Raw genomic sequence first — 22,072 nt, forward strand, 5'->3', positions numbered from 1 at the left:
TATATAACTTTGTTTATCTCCTGTGTGGTGCTGAGCAGGTAGAGTGCAGCTGCTTCCTTGAGATTTCTCAAAATGTGGGAGCAGAGCTTGGCTTGGTTCATCATTCTAAGTGGCACCTTTTCTCAGTCACTGTTGTTAGTATAAAAATATTGATTGCAGCCTCTGCTTTTAACACTTCCTACAGCTTTAATGCTGACAGTGGGAGACTCTCTGTGTGTACTAATGTGCGTCACGGAGGAAGGAGGCCGGTGAACAAAACAGCAAAATGTGGCCTGCCCCGGATAAACAGAGGGAAAACAAACCGGCAAACAAGCCAAATACACATAAATCCCAAAGCAAACTACAGCAGGCTGATGGAGAGCTTTTAAAGATATAAGGCCATACAACAGCACCAGGCAGAGGGAGTCTATTGCTTGGTGGCTGCCTCCTCCTGTGTCCCATTAGACTTCTAAATTTCAAACACCTCTCAAAAGACGGATTAGCCGATAAACATCTGGAGGGGACTTCACCTCAGCCCTAAAAGCAATTGATTGACTGACAAAAATCCCTTAAAAGGGCACAAATACATCATCTTAATGAGTACAGTAATCAGATTACACACTGCCCAGGTGTGTGACCTCACACAGATTTGTGTTTAAAATGTTGATTTTGCATCCAGGCGCCGGCATTTAGGCGACAGAACCGCCCTCCCCCCATCAGAAACACCCCCCCCCCCAAATTAGGAGCTACACAGAACAATTTGCATACTAATTAGAGTTTTTAAAAAGGATTGTATTTTGTATTATGAATGCAGCAGCGTTTAATCAAAGCTGTCCTGCAGCTACCAAGAAAACAAAGCTATAATGACGGGAAAAGACAAAAAAAAAGAAAAAAAAGGAGAATAGCTTAGATTAGCTTCAGAGCCATATTGCAAGTGACGTTTCTAAATGAAGGGTGAAGTTCAGCTCTGACATATTCCAATTAAATCCAACACTGACCTCTTCAACCGCAAAGGAGATGAGGGTAAAAGTTAATTTGCACTTCAGAGCAGGTTTTCCTTTAAAAAAAAATAGAGTTGGGGACGATTAACAGGAAAATATGTAATGTATATGTATGTCTCCATAGATGTAATATATGGACTCCATAGAGTGCACTGAGGAAATATGAGGGAAAATGTCCCCATTGTAAGCAATGGTGTGACAAAAATCAACAATGAGATCCTACAGAATATTAAATATAGTCAATCAAACTGTGGTTTCCAGTTTTTGATAAAGCTAAAGCTAAATTTTGCAACAAATGTTGAATTTTATCACCGAGCCTGAACGTAGACTATCACCAGGAGACGTGATGCACAATTTGTTCAGTCATGGCACCCTAATGTCAAGAACCGTCTTCTAAATATAACCTGGTAAACAAATGGTGTCAAATAAGTAAACACGAGCAATCAATAAATGCTAATATTGCACAAAATGATCTTTTTTTTAGTCATTAATTAACTCCCAGTGGCTAAAACTGGATTTGTTTTTCTATCTGACGTCACTGTTTTGAGCTTTGACAGTGGATGATGGACACTTCATAAAACAATCAATCAATGACTAAAATGATCAACCTTTAGTTTCAGCCCTGTTCAGTCAAGAGTCACACTTGCACAGTGAACTCTAATAATAGAGGCTGGCCTATAGTGCATCTTTCAGTGACTCCTCTATATTTCCTGCAGACAGCATTATGGCTGAGACAGTTGCTGCCCACAGATCGCTTTCCCTATTTTGGGAAGAGGGTCTTGTTTAAGGAGGGCTATTTGAGACCCGCGTAAACATGGACTCGGCATGGAGAGCCTCAGCTGTTGCTGATTAATCATCATAAAGGCCCTTTAGCTCACTATACCAATGTCAGACCGGAGGGGGGAATCCCTGCTGGAGGCCCACACTGGAGCTTACAGGAGCATGCAGCAAGGTTCTCTGTAAAATGAATAACTGGCCTCAGTGGGAATTAAAGCACATGTAAAAAAAAAAAACGGGCTCCAGGTGTTCAGCCAATCAGGGCTCGCCAGGCTGTAAGACCCGGTTTCCCTTTACTTGCTTTGACAGACGCCACTTATTTTAATGGCACACCCATTAGACGGTATCACGAATCTGCTTCAGTGGATCATATGAGCAGAGAGCGGACGGACAGGTTAGAGTCCGAGCAGGACGAGTCCAGCTCTCTGCTGTTTGCATCCGATAGGCCCTCTACGGTTCCTGCTCTGCCACACATTTCATTAGAAACCCGTTCTGAGTCTGTGCCAAGTCAGGGCGCACGCTCACAGATCATGTCATATGCCTGAGTTTGCATCATGCTTTATTCATATAAAAACCTACCTGGACGTGTTTTCCGGGGAGTTTATGTGTAAAACTGCGAAATAGCTCCTGTCCGCCCCCTTTATTTTTGTTTTGCCGCCTCAGAATATTCTCGCTGTTTGGATCTCTTCAGTCTGACGTGTTCTTCGGACCAAAATCCCCCCCACGGTGAAGCCGCTGTGTCGTCCTCATGCACGGAGAGGCAGGTCCCAATAAGCCTGCTCGATATTGGCTCAATTGGATCAAACCGGCCAGAGGTGATCGCCTTTCGTCCTCCTCTCCTGCCTTGGGCGCCCTCCTCCCCGGATCCTCCCAGTCTGACGGACTGACCGGGTCGCAAAAGCTGTCAGTGACGAGGGAGGGAGGGGGGTCGGTATTTTAAGGTTGCACCCTCGGTAGAGATGGATCTTCTGAGCCCGTCCGCACGGCGGCTCTCCCTCCTCCTGCAAGCCGTGAATCAGCGCTCTCCTCCTCCTCCTCCTCCTCCTCTCTCCGCTGCGATAGCGCAGGAAATCTACGATGTCGCTCCTGTAGGTGCAGGCTCTAGCTGTGAACCCTGCTCGCCGGATGTCTTCTGTGCAGGAATGACACGCTGTGATTTCTATTAAAGACAGTTTTCTCGTCAGGAACGCGCTCAGCTGTGCAGGAGGCTCTTTAAGTTGCGTGCGCTGTGAGCTGGACTTTGCGCACCATCGGAATGACCGCGCTCCTGCCTCCTGCGCGCTGCCTCCCAGCCGGGTTCTGGAGCTTGCAGCCAGCAGTGGATGCTGAAAATGAGTTCGATCTATCTCATGATTGTCATATACGGATAATGAATATTTAGGCCTCCTCTCAAGCAGTAGAGGTGCGAAATGGTTGCGCCCTTACAGCCCTCCGCCCCCCATTTCTAAAAGTCACACAGACTCGGTTAGGCGCGCAACTACGTCACCATCAGCTGAGAGAAGAAACCTGCAACACAAACCATGAATCTCATCCAGACCACAGCCCACTGCTGCTCCAACTGAGGGGGAGGCAGGGAGGCAGGGGGAGGTTAGAATTCTACCACAAATAAGGTGCACGTTTACTCCAGATGCTGCTAATTCTAAAATAAACGGCAGAAGGAGGATGATCACTCAGTGAGTCACTGACATTTATTCTGGCCACATGCCATCAATACCAGACGGGAAAATACACAAGCTTAATGGATGCAGAGATGGATATAAGACTCTAATCTCATGGCAGTTAATTTGCATCTTAATGAGAGTAATAGGGCCATTGTAGTTAAACAGCCAGCAGGCTATTTAACATTAAACACAGCTTAATCCATGCTTTCAGCTCATAAATGTAGTTTCCTGCCCACCCTCACCTGAAAACAGACAGAAGTTTTAAAGGTGATTAAAACCACAAAGCGCCCTCCTGTGGTGAAGGGAATAAGTGCATGTAAAAACAAAAAAAACTCATCACCGTGGTGACCGTCTCTCTCTGTAATAGACTGTCAGCCTGTCCCGGACCATCAGACCACTGTCAGCTGCGATATGGCTCCAGCCCCCTATGACCCTGTAACACTGGACAAAGCAGGTTAAGGAAATGGTGCAAGTACTGAGCTATGAGCTGTGGTCAGAAGAAAGGAAGGAAAAAGCAATGTAACCTTTGATCTGCAAAATATAATCAAATGAAGTGAACATCCAGGAAGCTGCACTATAAGAGCATCACATGCATAAACTTTGTGGTGCTGTACAACCTGGACAAGCTGACAGGACAGGCCCCCAAAGACAGAGGCAAAGCACGGGGGATGTCGAAGCTGCTGCTGTCACCACCTCTGACAACAGCATCATAGAGTCAACCATTAGCAGTTAATCAATAATGAATGATCACTACACCATGCAGAGACAATATGAAGAGACTCAGAGAAGAGTCCTGTCCTTTAGGGAGGGAGCGGCCCTATATGCAAAGCAGGAAACATCCATTGGATCCGATTTTAATTACTGAGTCCGGCACTGTGGTGCAGAATCTTATTAGCCTGTTCAGATTTCCATGCTTGTTAAACTCAAATATGAAATTGAAAAACAATCACTTGCCAAATGGACAAGGATGGGGGGGGGGGGTGTGTTTCTGTCCAGGCAGCCCCCACCAGCCCCCACCAGTCCCCCGCAGCCACCCTCCACTCCTCTCCGTGTAATGCAGTAATTAGCATGGAGAATACGGTTGGGTTTTTAATGAAGTTTTCTTATCTGCAGGAAGAAGGGTGGAGGCTGAGAATACGCTGGACAGACCGGCGTGCAGGCTGTTACCTGCAGCCAGCATGCAGCGTATGATTGGAATTCGATGCCTCTCTCATCAAAGTCCTCCATGCGCTGTGATGATTAATGGATTAAACGTGTAATCAACACAGCAGGCCTGCTCGTGCGTCCCACTCAGAGGAGCAGCTCGGTTGAAAGTTGAAGCCTTAAAACTGACGGATGCCATTCAAATCAGATCAGTTTCATTAAAAACATCTGGCATGCAGCAGCAGAGAATGTGGAGCAGCAGCACAGCACAGGAACAGTTGCTGCATTCGCATTGTGTGATTTGTGTTTCCTCTTCCTTCGCTGCACGTGCTGATAATTTGTAGTCTTGAGCTGTAACAACTTCAGAAAAAATACATAAAATCAGCGAGGGCCCGGCTGGTGAGAGAAACAGGAGGGGTCATGAGGAAAGTTAACACTGACATCAGCCCTGGGCGACGTTCACTTACAGCAGTCAGTAATGAATAGTGAAGCTGTGAAATGAGAAAGGTAAAGAGTCACCTCGCATCAGGATCCAAAGGCCGCAAGGCTGGAGGGCCATTTCCTGTCCCTGTGTGTGTGTGTGTGCACAGGGTGGTGTCAAGGTGGGGGTCTGACACAAAGCAAAGCAGCAAGGCCCTCCTTATTGCAACGCCATGTCACGAATGATTATCCCCTCCAAGCTTGCTTCCATTTTTATGACCTTAAACTTTCAAGTAGAAAAACCATGCAGCATCTTCTTATAAAGAGCAGCTCAGACCAACATTTGTTACATTTTGACTTCATTTTGAAGAACTTTGAAGCTGAAACATGGTCGAACTGAAGAATCTGAGCAACTTTGACAAGAGCTAAAGCGGTGACCCAAAGCTAAGCAGCGTGCATGTTGAGAGAGAAGGATGGTCAGATCCATGGAGGAGCTACTGTAGCACGGAGGACAGGTCACATGTTGACCCCTGTCCACCTCTGAAGCATCAGAGAAGGACAACGGAGCAACAGAAGGAAGCCTTTCCTGATCAATCTAAAGACTTCAAAGAAGCGCCAGCAGGATGCACTATGGGAAAAAGACGACCTGACAGAACACACACCTGGATAACCCTCCAGTGGGGAAACTCAAAGGCTCTACATCGGCTCTACATACATAGATATACACGATACTTGAAATAAATTGATTTGGGCCTTAAACAGTTTAGAAATGGTGAAGCGACTCTGCCATTTGGACTCATCTCACAAACCCACACAGCTTTGGCAAATCTACATGACGGCCTGTCAACAGAGCCCACTGGGACCATTTCTTTGGTAAAAAAAAAATCCAGGACATGGTTCCAGGAAAAACACATGGCTCCTGGGACTACCAGGACTGAAACATCTCTGAAGCTGGACAAATGAAGGGAGAACATGTTTAATAAATAAATCCTGCAGTAGAGAGATAACGTGTGTGGCATTCAGCCAAACACCATCACTGTCATCCCATCAGCCGGACGGACATGCATGGGCTTAAACAGGTAATTACACTGAGAAGAAGAGCTAGTTATTTTTCATATAATGTGCTGTAACCTTTGCCAGCCTGCACTAATAAATCCTCTGCTCAATGACAGAACATAAACACGCAGAGAGCAGAGCACAATGTATGGACTTGAGACCCCTATACAGCGAGGACGGTCTATGGAGAGAGCCACTTCTGCAGCCGCAGCTATTGGAGCTGAGCATTCAGGGGTTCATTGGTCCGGAATATAATTGCAGAGGAAGATGAGTGAGAGAGGGATTAACTGCACCGACTCCGTTACATCAGAGGGACAGAACACAGAAGACAAGCGCAGGACACTGGACTCGTCCACTCATCTCCCTCGTGCCTTATGGTGCTCGCTGAAAGAAAGAAGGAAGGATCAGAGTCCAAAGAACCCGAGAGGTCAGCCTACGATCGCGTGCCGACCGACCCCGCCCGGGCCTGAACCCTCCCCTCCCCTCTGCCCAGTGGCCACGTCTCCATGGCAACATGTGGCCCCTGCCTCGGTCGCGGGGAAGAGTGGAAGTGATGGCGGCGATCTGTGCGCGTTCCGTCTGGCTCATTATGTGGGGAATGAAGTGAAACAGCCAGGGGGTGCATTTGTTCTGCGTGGACTACCCCTCAGCTGCCAAGCGTCCGTCTATTTATAGAAATGAAATGAAAGAGAGAGAGGGAGCCGAAATAAAATAAGCACAGGGGCCATTTCTACACTCACTCCTCTGCCCCCTCCTCCATGTACAATACCTCGAGTTTTTTTAGTGGTTTGGTAGCTCTCTGTGACATTTCACTGAGTCAGCAGGGTGAAGGTTAAGGCTTCCCACAAGCACAGTTTTTAGTCTTTGTCTATTTGATACACAAATGTCAGATATTTTCATCATTTCAGCTCACGAGGCAGAGAGAAGCCATCAGCCCATAATTAACAGTTGATTCACGGGATATCATCACACTGTTTATAAAGACCGAGCACAATGTTACAGTGCCAGTCCAAAGAGGAGCAGGCTTCAACATGGGTGTTTGTATATAACCGTAAATTATCCAACCCGGGTGGAGACTGAAGTACAGAAAGGTCTCCAATCTCCAGTGTGCTGTATATAGAGGTGCAATTAAACACACCATCTCAGCCAGAACTGCTCTTTAATGAATAAAGAATTTAATATGTGAAATAATGACGAGTTTAATATGTTTGTGGTTGTATAGTTAAAAAAAGTCGCCATAAAATGACAGAGAAGCTTGTTAAAGATGGGAGAGGTTTGATCTTTGCAACCAAACAGAAACTAAAGCCAAGAAAACTTTGTTTTTTTTTAACATATGAAGCAGCTTTTCTCTTCATAAGCAATTGACTAATGGCTTGGTTACCATTTATGTGCAAAAATGAAGTAATAAATATCTAAAAGTCTTCCCATCGGCCTGATTTAAAGATTAACTGGAGGGATTCTACGAGGAATGAAAGATATATAATTTTCTGGTACGATGGAATGATCGTGTCTAATCTTGGTGAAAAATGTCTACTTGTGAGATAATACCACTGGTAATTAATCATCATCTGGAGTGAGTGTGTGTGTGTGTTTGGGGGGAAGGATTTCATTCATCACGGGCCAAAAAGGACTGAGAGCTGCGTGTTTCCACGTCAGAGCTGTGAGGATCTGCCAGGAGCCTCTTTGATTTGAAGCATTATGATCCAAACTGACAGGCCTGCACATTAAAGGGGAAGAAGTTCAGATGATACCGGGGCCCCCTGAGCTGGACAGGGGCCCCTGGAACAGTCCTGGTTTGCACAGAACTCCAAACTTTGAACCAGCTACATGACTCAAGTCTCTTCGACTTCATTAGTTATCCTGCTCATCAAACAACGTGGTAAATATTGAATTTGATTTGCCTTTTTTTAGCCTCGTCCGATGAATATTTCACTACGTTTTCTTGCATTTTCGAATGAAAAATTGAACAGCACGTGAAGGGGAAGATCTTTTTCAAATTAGGACTCCAGCTCGTCATGCATCCGGACAGCTCACTTACAATAGCAAAGCCCTCCAGGCTGACCCAGTTCGGCCTCTTATGACTACACCCCCGGTGTATCTCCATAATAAAACGGTACTGTACTGTTAACATGCCTTTTGCTTCAGCGCCCTTTAGTCCTCCTTCACATGGTTCACTTGAAGCCGTGCTCTACAGAGGAGCTGTGAGGCTGTACGGCCTAGCTTGCACAATTAGTGAGCTTAGGGATGGTTCACCGAGCAACAGAGCCGGATAAACACTATATGATGTTCACCGAAGAAGAGGAGGTTAAGAAAGAAACGGCCAAGAAAGTGCAACATTCAGTGGAAAGCGTAGTCATCTAATAACCTCATTTTACACACCATTTTGTTCTGAGAATGAAGATTTCCTGCAGTGAAACCAGCAGCAGAGCTACACGCTAATACAAGCAAGATAACACGCTCCTTCTCTCTCTTCTTTGGGATACAACCAGGGTTTATTCAACCCTTAACGTAACAGTAGTCACATTAAAAGGTTCTCATGTCCTAGTCCGTGTTCTAAACTGTACGTTTCATAATCTGCACCTTTAAATTCTAATGAGAATCCCCGCCCCACTCAGGCAGCTGCAGAAGGTGAACATCACCTCCCTATCCTCACTATAGGGGGCGCTGTTGGAGGGAACCACACTGCATACAGTACATGATGTTCCACCTTACACACTAACATGGAAAACAGGGGTGAGAAAAATCCCCTTGTGATGTCATAAGGGGCTGCATACAAGGATATCTTTTTGATTGATGAAGAAAGAAACGAGGGGTTCCCAGTGTCCCCATAAGCACAGGAGTTATTCAGACCCTCAGCAGCCATCTTGAGTCATTCTTAAGATTTGTTAAATTGTAAACATGGCGGTTGTTACCCCATCAGTACTTGCCCTCCGAGAGCTCCATCATTAGAGATTAGTGGCTGAGCATGCTAGCTGTTGCTATTTAGTGCTAAACACAAACACAGCTGGTTCTAAGGGAAATAAATATGCAAATTCTTCCTCTGCTCAGCTAACCTTGCACTATAATCCAAAGAAGAGTTCAGACGGGTTTATTGACATCAAACTCGATATTTCTCAGAACCCTTGCTGCACTTCAGGAGCATATCAAACCGGCTCAGGAGCAGCAAGTGGAGCATCCACCTCTGACATGTGGCCCTGCTACATTTAGGAACACCAGACATTTCTTATGTGAAGCCTTGATGTGATCTGCTAATCCCGTGGAAATGCTTGATTACTCTGCTTTGTCATTCAGATGTATTTTTGCGGATTAGAGGTGAGCGGCTCAGTCTGTGACGAAGCAGCGCTCAGAACAAGATGTATTTTTGTTCAACCTGTGCATAAAAACAGAAACATAATCCGTACATACGAGCCGCTGTTTGTTTGCTGAGCATTAAAGCAAAAACTCACGAACATAAACATCCCTTCTGATGTGCGCACCTTAATATTCATTACAACTCATTTCACAGCTGAATGAGGCGAGGCATTACATATGTTATCTGTCATTCACCTACACATAGAAACACACACACCAATCTGAAGACATTGCTGCACAAAGCACACATCGTTCTTTTGCTTTTCAGAGGAAAAAAACAAAAAAAGCAAAAAAAAGACAGGGTAATGCTATTTCCATTATAAATGCAATAAATCCACCGCATTGCAAAGTAATAACTGTCAGAGTAACAGATCACTGTGGAGATCTATAAAGCCTGAGGAGAAGGGCTGGACTGTTATTTATTCTTTTACGCCTTCAACTGGTAAATCAATGCAATGCCATTGTAAACAAAGACTCGCCACGTCCATGGGCTTCTGTCACAAACACAAAGAAAGCACAGGTAGCACTTAAGATCAACAGTAATAATTTATTGAGACATCAGAATAATGAACTGACATATTTCCTCTCTGCACGACACAGATTTGCAGCACACTGGCTGTTTATTACAAACTCATGATCAGGCTGAAGGCAGCCATTTATGTTCCTCTTTAAGAAGAAGACCAACCTTCCTCCTGTGGCATCAATTCAACCACAAGTACTCCTGACTGTGTTACAAAAACAAGAAGCCGTGTCTACCACCATGTCCCAAGACTGAAGAGTCCTCAGCGCTGTCACCGCCCTCCATCCTCATGGTGGGGGGGGGGGGGGGGGGGGTCAATCTGCGGTCCGCTCAGAGCTTCACTCCGTTTTGCTCAGATTGCTGCGCTGCTGGTCCTGGAACTCTTTGGAGTCCTCCCAGGGACGAGGACCACGGATGTTCTTCCATTCGTCCAAGTTCACCTGCTTTAACTTCTGCAGAGAGACGGGAAAAGAACACAGGAGGATGTGAGATTTAAAAATCAGAATGAATCACATTCATACTGTGACTCAGTACAATTGCCAAAAATTGTAGCTCTGCATTTCTTTTCTTTAAGATGCAACAAACTGCTGCACGCCAAGCTGGCAGAAACAGGCCAGAACAGCCAGAACAGCCAGAACAGCATGCTAGTTAGTGATCTCCAAAGTGCAACCAGATGTGGCAGAGCCTCCTGGTACTTTTGGCACACTGACTCTGACATATTTTTCTCATACTAAACAGTGCAACTGATAACGAGTTCTCTCTTTACCTCATACTCCTCCTCCAGCATGACCGACTGCTTCTGGGTGTTCACTTTAGCCTCCAGTGAGGGATCCAACTGAGAGGAGAAGAGAAATATAAAGAGCAATGAGCAAAGAGGGGAATTCATGGAAAGACTCTCATCACAGAAATTACAAACACTAAACGAGATGGGAGAAAGTTCTCACAGCTGCTGCTGCTATGGCAACATTCATCTAAAGCTCACCTCTCCAACCTCTTCATATATTATTTCGTTCTTTAATGTATAAATAATGACATCTGCAGAAGAGGTGAAGTTACTACAAAGAGGCGCCGAAGATATTTTTCTCACCATCGTCAGCCTCTCCAAACCTGGAGGGAGCGTCCAATTTACTCAGAATATTCAGCTTGATTTGGCCTCACCGTCACTGGGCTTAGTAAAAAATGAAATTCTATGTCCAAGGGTTTTAGGAGAGAGAAGTGAGAGGGAGAGAGTCAGGTCCAATGGAGCTATCTGGATTTTGCAATTCAAATTGATTTTGCCCGAGAATAGGACAGAAATGAATCCCATTCTGAATCATTACTTTTAATGAGTTCTAATATTTCATAGCAATAATGCCGTTGTTACTCATGTGACTGATGAGTTTCATAATTCCATGATTGATTTTTAATTAGACCTACATTACTACGACTAATAACTAAAATACAGAATACTTTGCAGCCTTCAGACCAGGGAATCTGTACGATGCCCGTTACAGAGGGGTTAATATCTGTACTTGAACCTCACAGACAAATTAGGAGCATCACAAAAAAACCTGAGCAAGTAAAACAATAGGGCTTGAAGTTCATCTTTGCCTGCAGGCGAAATTAATTCATTGAGGAGAAAATGCAAATTGGATCACACAGCGACTTACTCCGTGAGAGAAGTTTCAGTGACCTAAGTGAGCAAATATCTATGAGAACAAAATGGCAGATTACAGACCTGATTAAACACCGGGACAGTGGCTTTAATCATGCGCATTTTTTTACAACTGTTTAGATATTCAATGCATCAAATTACATGTGCGCACACACACACACTGTGCACAGAGCTGAATCTGAATCGCTGCTCCACAGGGTCTGAGAGGCTCAGTTGTGCTGCAGGCCATGGCAGAAGAGAACAGAGTGTGTGGGGTCTGTTGCACAGGCACAGAGCCAGAAGCACCATGCCTTACTCCACCACCACTATCATCTTCTACTGTCTGCTGTCTAGTGCCACCTCAGATGGGCAGTAATAAGAAAAGATGCCCCCCCTGCCATCTGGCTCCCAACCAGATGACACGCATCAGCGTTTGTCACAATAAAATAGCACAGAACAGCTACTTCTGCCCTCACAGCCAGCTCATCACACTGTAACGGCTTCTAATAAGACGTCGGTCTTCTGTCATTTTAATGAATTGGTTGTCATTTACTGAATTACTGGAGCTTGTTCTCATGTCTTGCTCTTGTTCCGAGTCACTCTAAATGGGTTAGAAAAGCCCATCATGGTGTACGCCTGCAGTGCCTCAATGAATTTGACAAAGTATCAAATTCACATTCTTAACTGTGTCAAATAAGTCAAAATAGACCCTGTGAAATATGATCAAAAGAAGTTAAAACCTTGCATGTGTATTATTTTTTACATGGTCCAGACGAAATTTTGAACCCAGGTGCAATTATGGTTGCAACCACTAGGAGGAGTATTTTCACAGAGACTGCCTTCACCCTTATATTTTCCTTAGGTTGAACCTATAGTTTAACATATAGGCAATCCTTGGTTGAATATTGACAATGAATTATTTCAGATTATAACAAATGTAATGTGCAACACTATACACTATACTAACAAACCTTTTTTTTGATCCTCTGGGCATCATATCGGATTTGTGTAAACTCTCGCAGGCCAAAGGAACCACCGACTACCAGCAACTGAAATCAGACAAATCTGTGGTTAGTTAACTCTTTGACTGACTTAACAGTTAATTTGTTTGTTTGTTTTTTTAAGGGTGAATTGAGTTTTCACAGTGGATTATTAAAAGTTAAGCCAAGTTCTCTTTAATTTATAAGTTACACATGCACTAAACATTAATTAGAAGTCCATCAATGCTTCCAGTCAAAAATACTTTAATCAACAACCAAGCAGTGAAAATTAATGAATTTGAATCCCATCCTTTCCATATATCTATCAATGTAGCAGGCTATAAATATCATACAGAGCTGTAATATGTGTTAAGGTATTGATAGTATTAAAGTATTAGCCTGTCTGAACCTGTATATTACAGTGATGTAACCTGGCATCTAAACTCAAAGTGGCTGTGGTTCAAACTACTGTTTTGATCTGTTGCAAACACTAAAATGATCAAAAGTTAAAATATTTACGTGCCTCAAACGTAGCTCCAGAATACGACGTCATTGTAAAGAAATTCAGGAGCAGAGAAATACATTTAATACTACCGTTACATTGGTAAAATAATGTCTGACAGAAACGTGATGTATCCACAAAGCTGCTAGCTAGAAAGTCTGAACAGCGCTGGCTCGTCCACATCGTTAAATATATATAAACGTAAAGAATAAAAGTTACTTACAAGCATGGGGAGTCCATATCTGACCGTTCTGTTTTTCTGAAGCCTCCTTAAATTAAACATGATCACTGACATCAGCTACAAGCCCATTTTCCAGACGCAAACACCGAGCAGGTCACGGCTGGGGACGCGCTTCCTGGATGGGTCCGACGTGCTAAACAGTTCGTGCAGTCGCGATGAACAGTTCCGACCCGGAAAAACGCGCTTTTAAAAAACATATAGAGTAAAAATGTAACTAAATAAACATTTATATATGAAATTAACTTCAGTTCAGAAACACGAAAAGTGTGTTGTTATTGCACATGTTCAGTTTATGTTGAAAGTAAGGTTTATCGGCAGAAATGTATCATAATTATCCAAGAACGTTTCTTACCATGTTTGCAGTGATTGGTTTCACGTTCCACTGACCCACACCTCACTTTATTTTTTTATAGCATGATTCACTCTTTGTGAGCATGCGCCGTGTTTGGCTGACGTTATTTCCGGATTACCTACCAGGTGATGAGGCAGATCCAGATCATATCTTAATTGTTAGATTTAGCCTCTGTAATAAACTATTAAAACCAAAATATAGAATGGCAGCATTATTATCATGTTTCTGAATAATTGTTATGTACCATATGTATTTAAAAGTTTATATTTTAAGTTTTTACATGCTCTAATGGGAGTTGTATTTATCTTTTTTTTAATGTAAGGATAAATATATATATATATATATATATATATATATATATATATACACATATTTTTATAACAATGATATTTACAGCTAACTGCCTTAAATACACTGAGTGTAAATGTTTTAAGCCATCACCGATCCCTGCAGCAAACAGAAAAAGAAGAGAAAGTATAGCAATTTTTCTTTATTACAATTTCTGTCTTATTTTCAATCAGGTGAAGAAAAATACTTTTTTGTTCAGTATAATAAAATATGTTAACTTTATTTTTTATGAAGAAAAACAATGACAACAAGAAAATAAAAACAGAAACATTTCTCGGCTCTCCCTCTTTGTAAACCCGGAGAGCTGCTGCTGCTGCTGCTGCATTGCGTGGGAAGCAACGGAGACAAAGAGTGAGGGAGCAGTGAAGAAGCTGGACAGGTGGGAGGAGAGGCAGAAGGGAGACGCGGGATAATGACGAAAAAGATAAGGCCAGAGACGTACAAAAACAACATGAGCATAGAAGAGGGCAGGAGTGTGGTGACGGGGGAAGTCGGAGGATGTGGCGGCGATGATCAGAGCGGGTAGGCTGGTGGTCCCGAGTCCGGACGACTGACAGAGTGTTCAGAGGTCGCTCTCTCCATACAGAGCGGTGGAGAACGACATGTAGTCGAGGGCTCCGGGGACACCGTCGGGGCCGGTGTAAGGGGCCATGCGGGCGATGCAGTAATCAGCCTGGTCTGGAGGCAGCTCCCGACGCAGCTCATCAGCTAAGATGTAGTTCTTCAGAGAAAAACGTCACATATTACACATCAGAATAAACACTGAACAAAGATGTGTGTGTTAAAAAAAGAGCTGTATTATTTATTAAATGGAGCTTAATCAATGACACAACACTGTACCTTGTCCCCTGCCAGGATCTTGAAGGAGGCCATGACCTGGTCTGCAGTGTCCGTGTCGGCCGTCTCGCGGGACATGAAGTCGATGAAGGCCTGGAAGGTAACGACTCCCATCCTGTTGGGATCCACTATGCTCATGATGCGGGAGAACTCGTTTTCACCCTGGAGGCAACAGAGAGGAGAGGCGTGAAGCTCAGTCGACATGGCGACCATCCCTACGGCAACAGGCTAAAAAACACTGATGAGACGTCATATTGCATATAAGGGAGTCTTAAGTATTAAACCATACCGGTAATCCACTTTTATCATCATCTATTTATTACCATCTGTGACCGGACTTGTCAATTGCACACAAACAAGTGTTCATGCTTGAAGAGTGCTCACGGCTTTACCAGGTTGTAACCCATGGAGATAAGGCAGGCTTTGAAGTCGTCAGCTTCCATGATTCCTGTTCTCTTCTACAAGGTCAGCGAAGGACAAACGAAACCAGGAAGAGGAGGGAGATACAGAGAAGAAAGAGCAGGGACAGCAGAGGAAGTCACATGAAGTACAAAGGAGGAAAAAAGAGCAGGGTTCAGGGAGGAATCCACAGTCGTCAAGGGTGGGAAATCCCAAAGAGGGGGGAGTAAAGATAAGAGTAAAGGGGGGGGGGGATGGAAGTATAAAGAAAAAAAAAAGAAACCAGTTAAACCCCTCAGTGCGGTGGTGTGGCTACGATTAAGTACCTGTGCATCGTTGGCGATATCGAAGCCCAGGCTGATCAGGCAGGCCTTGAACTCCTCTGCGCCCAGAGCGCCCGAGTGGTCCTGGGGTGTGGGAGGCCAGTGCCAGGCGGGGCGTCGGGGGCCACAGGCCATGCAGCAACACATACAGCGGTGTCAGTGACGGTGAGGGGAGGGGAGGTGAGAGGAGGAGGAGGAGGAGGAAGAGCACAGGGAGGTGGGTGAGAAGGTGGTGTTGGTGGAGGAGGAAGTGCACCATGCACAGGTGGGACAGGGGGTGGGAGTGGAGGTGAGGGAAGAGGTGGTGGGGGGAGCATGCAGGGGAGATAGAAAAGAGAGAACACAGTGCATATTCATTAGGATCTGGCAGGTGAACACACGGTGGCAGCAGTGCTGCCATGCTGGGCCAGGGCATTCAGAGGCGTTAATGTGCAGTGTGGCAGCCAGACTACAAGGCCTGTGGTGAGGTTATTCATATCGTCGATGGCACATGTACTTAACAACACAAAATACGTCCTTGACAGTCTTCGTACAAGCAAAGACATCACAGTAAACACAAAGCATCATATACTCATGAATTACTGATTATTTTCTTAAATAAATCCATGTACTGACCTCAGTATAAATAAATCTGATTATCCAGTCAATAACCTAACCTTTATATTATGTTTAAATTATGTTATAAGATAAAATATGAAACAAAGGCAAGACGAGGTCCATTTCTGAGCTCTAACTGTGTCAGTGTCCTGCAGTATTGATCTCGACAGGGCAGTTGTGGAGGAACATATGAGGTGATAAATGAACCTCATCCATACTCGGAGCTGCTCCCGACATGTCTGACCCACTAAGCTCTGAAAATGTATGAACGTACCTAAACTTAGTAAGTAACCCCTTCACACACACACACACACCCTGATGCATTTCACACTCAGTCAGTGTCTTCTGGTTTAAAACTGTTAGGCAGGACGTGATATTCTCACCTCTTTCCTTTGCTGATGAGATCTAAATATCACAAAGTGGAGAAAAGTCTCATGTCTGTATAACGTAAAGGCAGATGGTAAGATTTAGCTTAGCACTTAGCATTTAGCTCTCAAAACCAGCAGACTCAAATATGTCACAACATCCAGCCGAATCACTGCTTTCTGTACGGATGAATAACAGCGTTAGTTCACTTTCATGCAGATTAAGATGCTTCATTTTGTTTCCACTGTTTAGGCTCAGCTAAGGTGACACTTTTCTAGCTTGTTTCAATTGAAACCAAGGATTTCTCAAGGTCACGACTATATATTTATAGACCTCTGGAACACTAGCTACCTGGAGCTACCGTCAACCAGTCAGATCAATAACTCACCAAAGAAGGAACCTAAAAGCTAGCAGGTAGCGGTTAGCATCTTTATGTACCAAGACAAGTGCTCAGTTCATCACAGGATGCTGAGCCACTCAATCCTCCCTATACAAGCACCTCCAGCCAATCCGCATCAGTTCAGCCTAGTGCATGCCCCTGAGTGCAGGATGAGTCATCACCGTGTCGTTTTAGACCCAATGGGTCATTTAGTGCAATATCTGAAGATTTAAATCTTTCTGTACACACTTGCTGACAGCGTCCCGAGTCCCTTCAGATCAAATCAACACGTCTGTCTGTAAACCAGCAGCGCAGCGTCCTGGGCTTTGTGTTTGCACACTGACTGCGAGTACTGACCCTGTCGAAGTGGTTGAAGGAAGCCCGGAACTCGTTCAGCTGCTCCTGGCTGATGCCCTTTGCATCTCGCGTCAAGATCTGGTTCTCAATTTCATTGATGGTGCGGGCGATGGTGGTGAGTAGCTGCTCCCAGCCCACACGGATGTGCTGCAGAAGAGAGAGGAAGACAGAGAGTAAAAATGGTCCTTAGCTGCATGCAGACCATTTCATGTCATACGTTTCCTTCCCCAGCTGATCCTGAATATGTGCCGACACAACAGATTTAAAACGGGTGAAAAAATTCATGTTGGCCAGTAAAAACAATTCTTGGCAGGCTTCAGCTTACAGCACTTGGCTGATGAGACTGAAAGTTAATTTTGTACACTGGAGAGTGAGTGGTAACCTGGCATATCACAGAAGCTCTGTATCACACCCTCGGCTTGGCTGTGTGAACACGGTTTAGTGCTTTGTAGGAAACCCTCTGAAACTGAGACGACATGCAGCCAAGCCGACCCCCTAGCATGCGTCTGTGTACCTCCATGGTGTAGTTGGTGTGCTTGTTGTCGAAGATGAGAGCTTCCTGAATGAGCTGGTGGTCTCCCTCCAGCTGGTCGATCTTTGGCTTGTAGTTGACGATGCTTTTCTCATACTGGCGGAGGTGTGTCAGCTGGTCCTCCAGGGTGCCGTGCATCTCGATTGAGATGCGACCGATTTCCTGAGCAGACGCAAACAACAGTTTCACATCACTGCAGGCTTATTCTGTTCCTGCACCTCAATGAAAACATCACAGTCTGACCTGCGACATGTGCACTTAAATTAAACGGTCGACATAATGTATTCGGTTGTGTTTTCTGAACCACAACTCTGTAATAAATGATGGAGTATTTGTGTATCTTCTTAAGCCTGTAAATAATGTGACTACTAAAACAGTAATAAATGCTTAAAGTGCAGAACAGTCAGCAGTGGAGCTGCAGCGCTGCACTGGCCGGCCTCATTCTGAACCTGTAATGTGGTCATGTGTCTGTTGGCTCCGCTCAGCAGCACTGACCTCCATCTTGTTCTGGATCCAGGGCCCGATGACATTGGCCTGGTTGGCGAACTGTCTGCGCAGACGCTCGTTGTTCTGCTGCCGGGCGTGCTCCTCGATCAGAGCCTGGTCGCGCTGAGGCACCAGCTGCCTGACCTGCAGTGTGACAGAAGTTCACCTTAACATTCTTTATTCATCCAGATTTGGGGTGGCAGGAACAGATTTTGTTTCTTTTTGTTGCTTCATATTTTCTATATGTTGAATTATTAAAAGTACAGAAAACACGCTCTCATTCTTCTTTGTGTATTTCTGCAGACTTTAATTATTCACATGATTGTGTCTCATCAATAATTCTGTTTTTATTTCTATAAAGCTGCACTGACTGTGCGGAAACAGGCTGGAGAGGAAAAGTTTCCTGCATTTACTCTGATGGCGTTACCTTGTCCCATTTGGCGTTAATCTCCTGCGGGTTGATGGTGGTGTAGGGGTTGGTTCCGGCCATATTCACATGATAGGTCTGCACAATTTTGCCAATCTCGTTGTGAATGCCCAGGATGGCCAGGCGCTCCTTGTCGGCCTCTGGCAGCGTGGCTTTGAACTGCTCGTGGGCCGTGCTTAGTCCCTGAGACACCGAATGAAAACATCTGTTGAACGACGGAAGCGCTCCGAGGACCTTTCACACCCTGCTGGTTTCTTCAGGGTTGTTTTCATTGTATAGTACATACACGCACATTAACACTCATTAATTATTTTAAGTTTCTCTCCAGAGCTTTCAAACTTTCAAACAGCATATCTGACATTTTATAAAATGAAGTCTGCTAAATGTCCTCTTTGTATGTTCATCTCCTCCATTGCTCACCTGGATTTCTTCGATGGTGTGGACGATAAAGGTGTCCTGCAGGTCCTCCATGGCGCCCTCCATCCAGTTATTGAAGGGAGCCGCTCTTTTGGCAAACTCAAGGTACAGTTGGTCGATGGTTTCCAGCAGCTTCTCGGTTCTCTGTGGAGCATAAGAAAATGAGTCATAAACCCACAGGCTGGGTGTCTAATTCAAGAATTCACTGATGGTTCTTTCATCTCCGGAGAATTTTATATGTTTAAAAATAAAACAAGGTCTTTCCACAGCCGCTCAATAAATGTATAATTCTCTTTTCTTTGGGCAAGAAGGACAGAGAATTTCAAACTGAGAGAAGCTGAAAGTAATGTGACTCTTCATTAAGTTGTTTAGTTTCCCCTCCCAAGAGTCGCACTCCACCTGCAGGGCCTCGCTGCGTTTCTGGGTCAGAGCTCCCAGTGCGTCCCACTGGTCGCAGATCCGCTGGCAACGGGCGTTTACACTGGGGGAGTCGTAGTAATCCAGCTCACTGAAGCAGAAAGCAGAACACAAGAGGTTCATTACCCTGACCTGCATCACGCTAATCATCTCTCTTAGATCATTTTGCTCCGGCTGTGTGCTTGTTGGTCTTGATATGTTCTTTTAGTTTGATCACAGAGAAACGCTTCATGTTTTTGGTTATTAAATCTCTGCTGACTGATTGTCACTCTCACTTTAACTCCTGTGCGATGGCAGCGATCTGCTCCACGCGGTCCTGGTGTGCGGCCAGGTCACTCTCAAAGGCCTCGTGTTTCTTCAGCAGGGCCTTGATCTCTGACAGAGAGGCCGTCTCGTAGTCCCGCTTCTGCAGCATCTCCTCTTTACCTGCAGAGGCAGACACGGGAAATGATGCCAAAATGACCAGAAACATGTCTCGGGAGGTTTGACCTCAAACCGCACCTTCAGTCCAGGCTTCATGGATGGCCGCTTTCTGGCGGAATTTCTCTGCCAGGTGGTCGAGTCTTTCCAGCCTGCGGATCTCATTGAGAAGCCACTCTTCATAGCCCTTCTCTGCTCCCTCTAGATTTCCCCACGCGTTGTTGATATCCTGTACGAGGCAAAGGGGAATGTTTGAGAACATGGAGAAACAAAAGCTGTTGGAACAAAATGATCGTTGATCACCTTCACTGGCTTGATTTATGTAAATCGTATAAGACGACACACACAAGTATGCTAGCTGAATGGACTTTTCGGCATCTGCTCAAAAAGTTGTGCATACAAGAAGTTTGCATTTGAAACTTTTTCTGCGACTTACCGACACCATCTTCCCCTCCGAGGGCATGAAGGCGGGCCTGTTGCTGAGCCTCAGCTTGGTCTGCAGGGTGTTGAAATTGATCTCCAGCTGGCACTTCTCCTGCACTTTGGGCGGCTTGTGGAGGCGGCGATAATCTCTGAAGTCCTCTAGCTTCTGCTGCATGGCCTGCATGGTGTTCTCAGGCATCCGGTTCTCCAGCCAGGGGATGGTGCGGCGGATCCACTCCAGCAGCTGGGGTGTGTGTGTGTGTGTGTGTGTGTGTGTGTGCGAGTAAAAGTGGCAGTAAGAGGATGGAGGAGATAGAGGAAGAGCACGTTCAGGGAAACGAAGAGGAGAACCATGCAGATGAGTGGAGGATCATGGGTGTCAGAGAGGTGCAGTGGGTGTGATGGATGTGTGAAAAAAGAATACAGGTTAGCTCGTTAGCTAATTGAGTTTGTTCCTATTTTCTTGCAACTAAATCTAAAAATATTTGTTGTTTTTGCATCTAGATATCATAATTCAATTTTAAATTTAATCATAATCAATACACAGAATGAGATAAAACATGCAAAACACTCATATGTTCTGACAAAACCAGCTAGCATGTGACACTGTCTGGCTTCCTGCCGTGTTTACACCTGAGCACAAACACCCCAAGGGAGGGGGAGGCGAGGGAGTGGCTCACATAAAGGGAGGGAGAGGGAGAGAAAGAGGGAGGGGGGGAGAGAGAAGAGGTGCAGGGCTGATACAGGAGAAAAAGTGGGGTGTGCTCACATCAGTGGCCAGCTTCTCATAGTCCTCCATCAGCTGCTCGTTCTCTTGGTTGACAGCCAGCACCTTGCAGATCCTGTTGGCCGCTGTCTCTGCCTGGATGACGTGGAGGAGAGAAAACAACGTGAGGTCCACATTCTGAACCTCGGTGTCACTCAGTCATCTGTGTGTATAACTGCCTGCTGAGAGCCCCATGGAGTTAAAGTGATGTGTTTGAGTTATTTCTGCCACGCTGCTGCATCCATCCATCCACACTGCCCACAGAAGCACTCCAAGATTTCCCAAATGAGTCATTTTGGAGAAAGATGCAATAGATCAGTAACAATGCTGCTACCCAGTAAAACCAAGCCTCACTGCGTGATGTAATCTGTGATAATGTCTGTGTTGGTGTGTTAGACTGAGATGTCACCAAAATGTGCAAAGATTAATAAGCTCATGCAGCAGGATGGAGCAACACTGACAGCTCCGAAAGCTGCAACAAGGACACATCAACTTGAACCTGTCTTTAGGTGTAGGGGCACCTTCCTCTCTGCAGCACTGTCTTTTTATAGGACAGTGTGTTATTTTAGCCTCTCAACCTACATTATGGAGAACTGCAAGTGGGGAAATGAAGAGTGGAGCCGAGAACAGCCCGTCAGGAGAAACATGAGTGTCTCACCGTCACACAACACCTCTCTTTAACATGACAATATGTCGGTGAAGATAAGGTCAGGAGAAGTTCACCGAAGAAAAGTGTAAAGAGAAAATACAGACAGGAATATAAGCAGCATGCAGAAAGTCTGGAAAATCCACAGATATAAACATTAAAACCAGCACGTATGCCTGCAGCAGCGTCTCTTCAGACTCACAGCTCACAGACTGGCAGCCCTGCACTGAGGACAGCTTCCAGCCTCTTTTGTCCAAGGATCACAGGGGAAACTTGGCTCGGCCGCAGACGTGCTCCGGGGGTCTGCACAAGGAGC

The 22,072-nt window shown here is 45.1% G+C and overlaps 3 protein-coding genes across 8 annotated transcripts in view; all 3 read right to left on the bottom strand.

The window, feature by feature from the left end:
* The window catches only part of slc8a3 (solute carrier family 8 member 3), an 83,242-nt gene extending 80,422 nt beyond the window's left edge, over positions 1-2,820 (bottom strand). For 2 of the 3 annotated variants that reach the window (XR_003669468.1, XM_028395738.1), the window contains exon 1: positions 2,337-2,818. The gene's annotated coding sequence lies outside the window, so the exon portion shown is untranslated. Of the gene's footprint in view, positions 1-2,336 lie in introns of all 3 variants that reach the window. The other variant, XM_028395739.1, reaches the window with a different exon arrangement.
* Positions 2,821-9,915: 7,095 nt separating this feature from the next.
* Positions 9,916-13,447, bottom strand: cox16 (cytochrome c oxidase assembly factor COX16). The gene is made up of 4 exons (XM_028395789.1): positions 13,247-13,447; positions 12,513-12,590; positions 10,675-10,743; positions 9,916-10,360 (listed from the first exon to the last, which is right to left on the bottom strand). The coding sequence occupies exons 1-4, from the start codon at positions 13,316-13,318 to the stop codon at positions 10,247-10,249; spliced, it is 333 nt and encodes a 110-aa protein (XP_028251590.1). The 5' UTR covers positions 13,319-13,447; the 3' UTR covers positions 9,916-10,246.
* Positions 13,448-14,091: 644 nt separating this feature from the next.
* Positions 14,092-22,072, bottom strand: part of actn1 (actinin, alpha 1) — a 35,711-nt gene continuing 27,730 nt past the window's right edge. Inside the window, exons 9-22 of one of the 4 annotated variants that reach the window (XM_028395748.1) lie at positions 21,114-21,206; positions 20,358-20,588; positions 20,003-20,150; positions 19,777-19,927; positions 19,484-19,592; positions 19,088-19,228; positions 18,668-18,850; positions 18,250-18,384; positions 17,737-17,916; positions 17,223-17,369; positions 15,527-15,607; positions 15,194-15,259; positions 14,805-14,963; positions 14,092-14,685 (exon numbers count right to left, since the gene is read on the bottom strand). In XM_028395748.1, the coding sequence (XP_028251549.1) occupies positions 14,527-14,685; positions 14,805-14,963; positions 15,194-15,259; positions 15,527-15,607; positions 17,223-17,369; positions 17,737-17,916; positions 18,250-18,384; positions 18,668-18,850; positions 19,088-19,228; positions 19,484-19,592; positions 19,777-19,927; positions 20,003-20,150; positions 20,358-20,588; positions 21,114-21,206 (1,983 nt within the window). In that variant the 3' untranslated portion in view covers positions 14,092-14,526. The remainder of the gene's footprint in view (positions 14,686-14,804; positions 14,964-15,193; positions 15,260-15,526; positions 15,608-17,222; positions 17,370-17,736; positions 17,917-18,249; positions 18,385-18,667; positions 18,851-19,087; positions 19,229-19,483; positions 19,593-19,776; positions 19,928-20,002; positions 20,151-20,357; positions 20,589-21,113; positions 21,207-22,072) is intronic. The other 3 variants (XM_028395749.1, XM_028395746.1, XM_028395747.1) reach the window with 3 other exon arrangements.

This window comes from Parambassis ranga, chromosome 22 (assembly GCF_900634625.1).
Source record: "Parambassis ranga chromosome 22, fParRan2.1, whole genome shotgun sequence".
Taxonomy (NCBI): domain Eukaryota; kingdom Metazoa; phylum Chordata; class Actinopteri; family Ambassidae; genus Parambassis; species Parambassis ranga.

What these genes read in the sequence shown, in the direction of transcription:
- cox16 (XM_028395789.1), bottom strand. Translation starts at nt 13,318, where the DNA reads ATGTCAGTGATCATGTTTAATTTAAGGAGGCTTCAGAAAAACAGAACG. An exon ending in CCCAGAGGATCAAAAAAAAG is followed by an intron (nt 10,744 to 12,512) that starts GTTTGTTAGTAT and finishes TTCTCCTCTCAG; the next exon opens with TTGGATCCCTCACTGGAGGC. An exon ending in TGCTGGAGGAGGAGTATGAG is followed by an intron (nt 10,361 to 10,674) that starts GTAAAGAGAGAA and finishes GTCTCTCTGCAG; the next exon opens with AAGTTAAAGCAGGTGAACTT.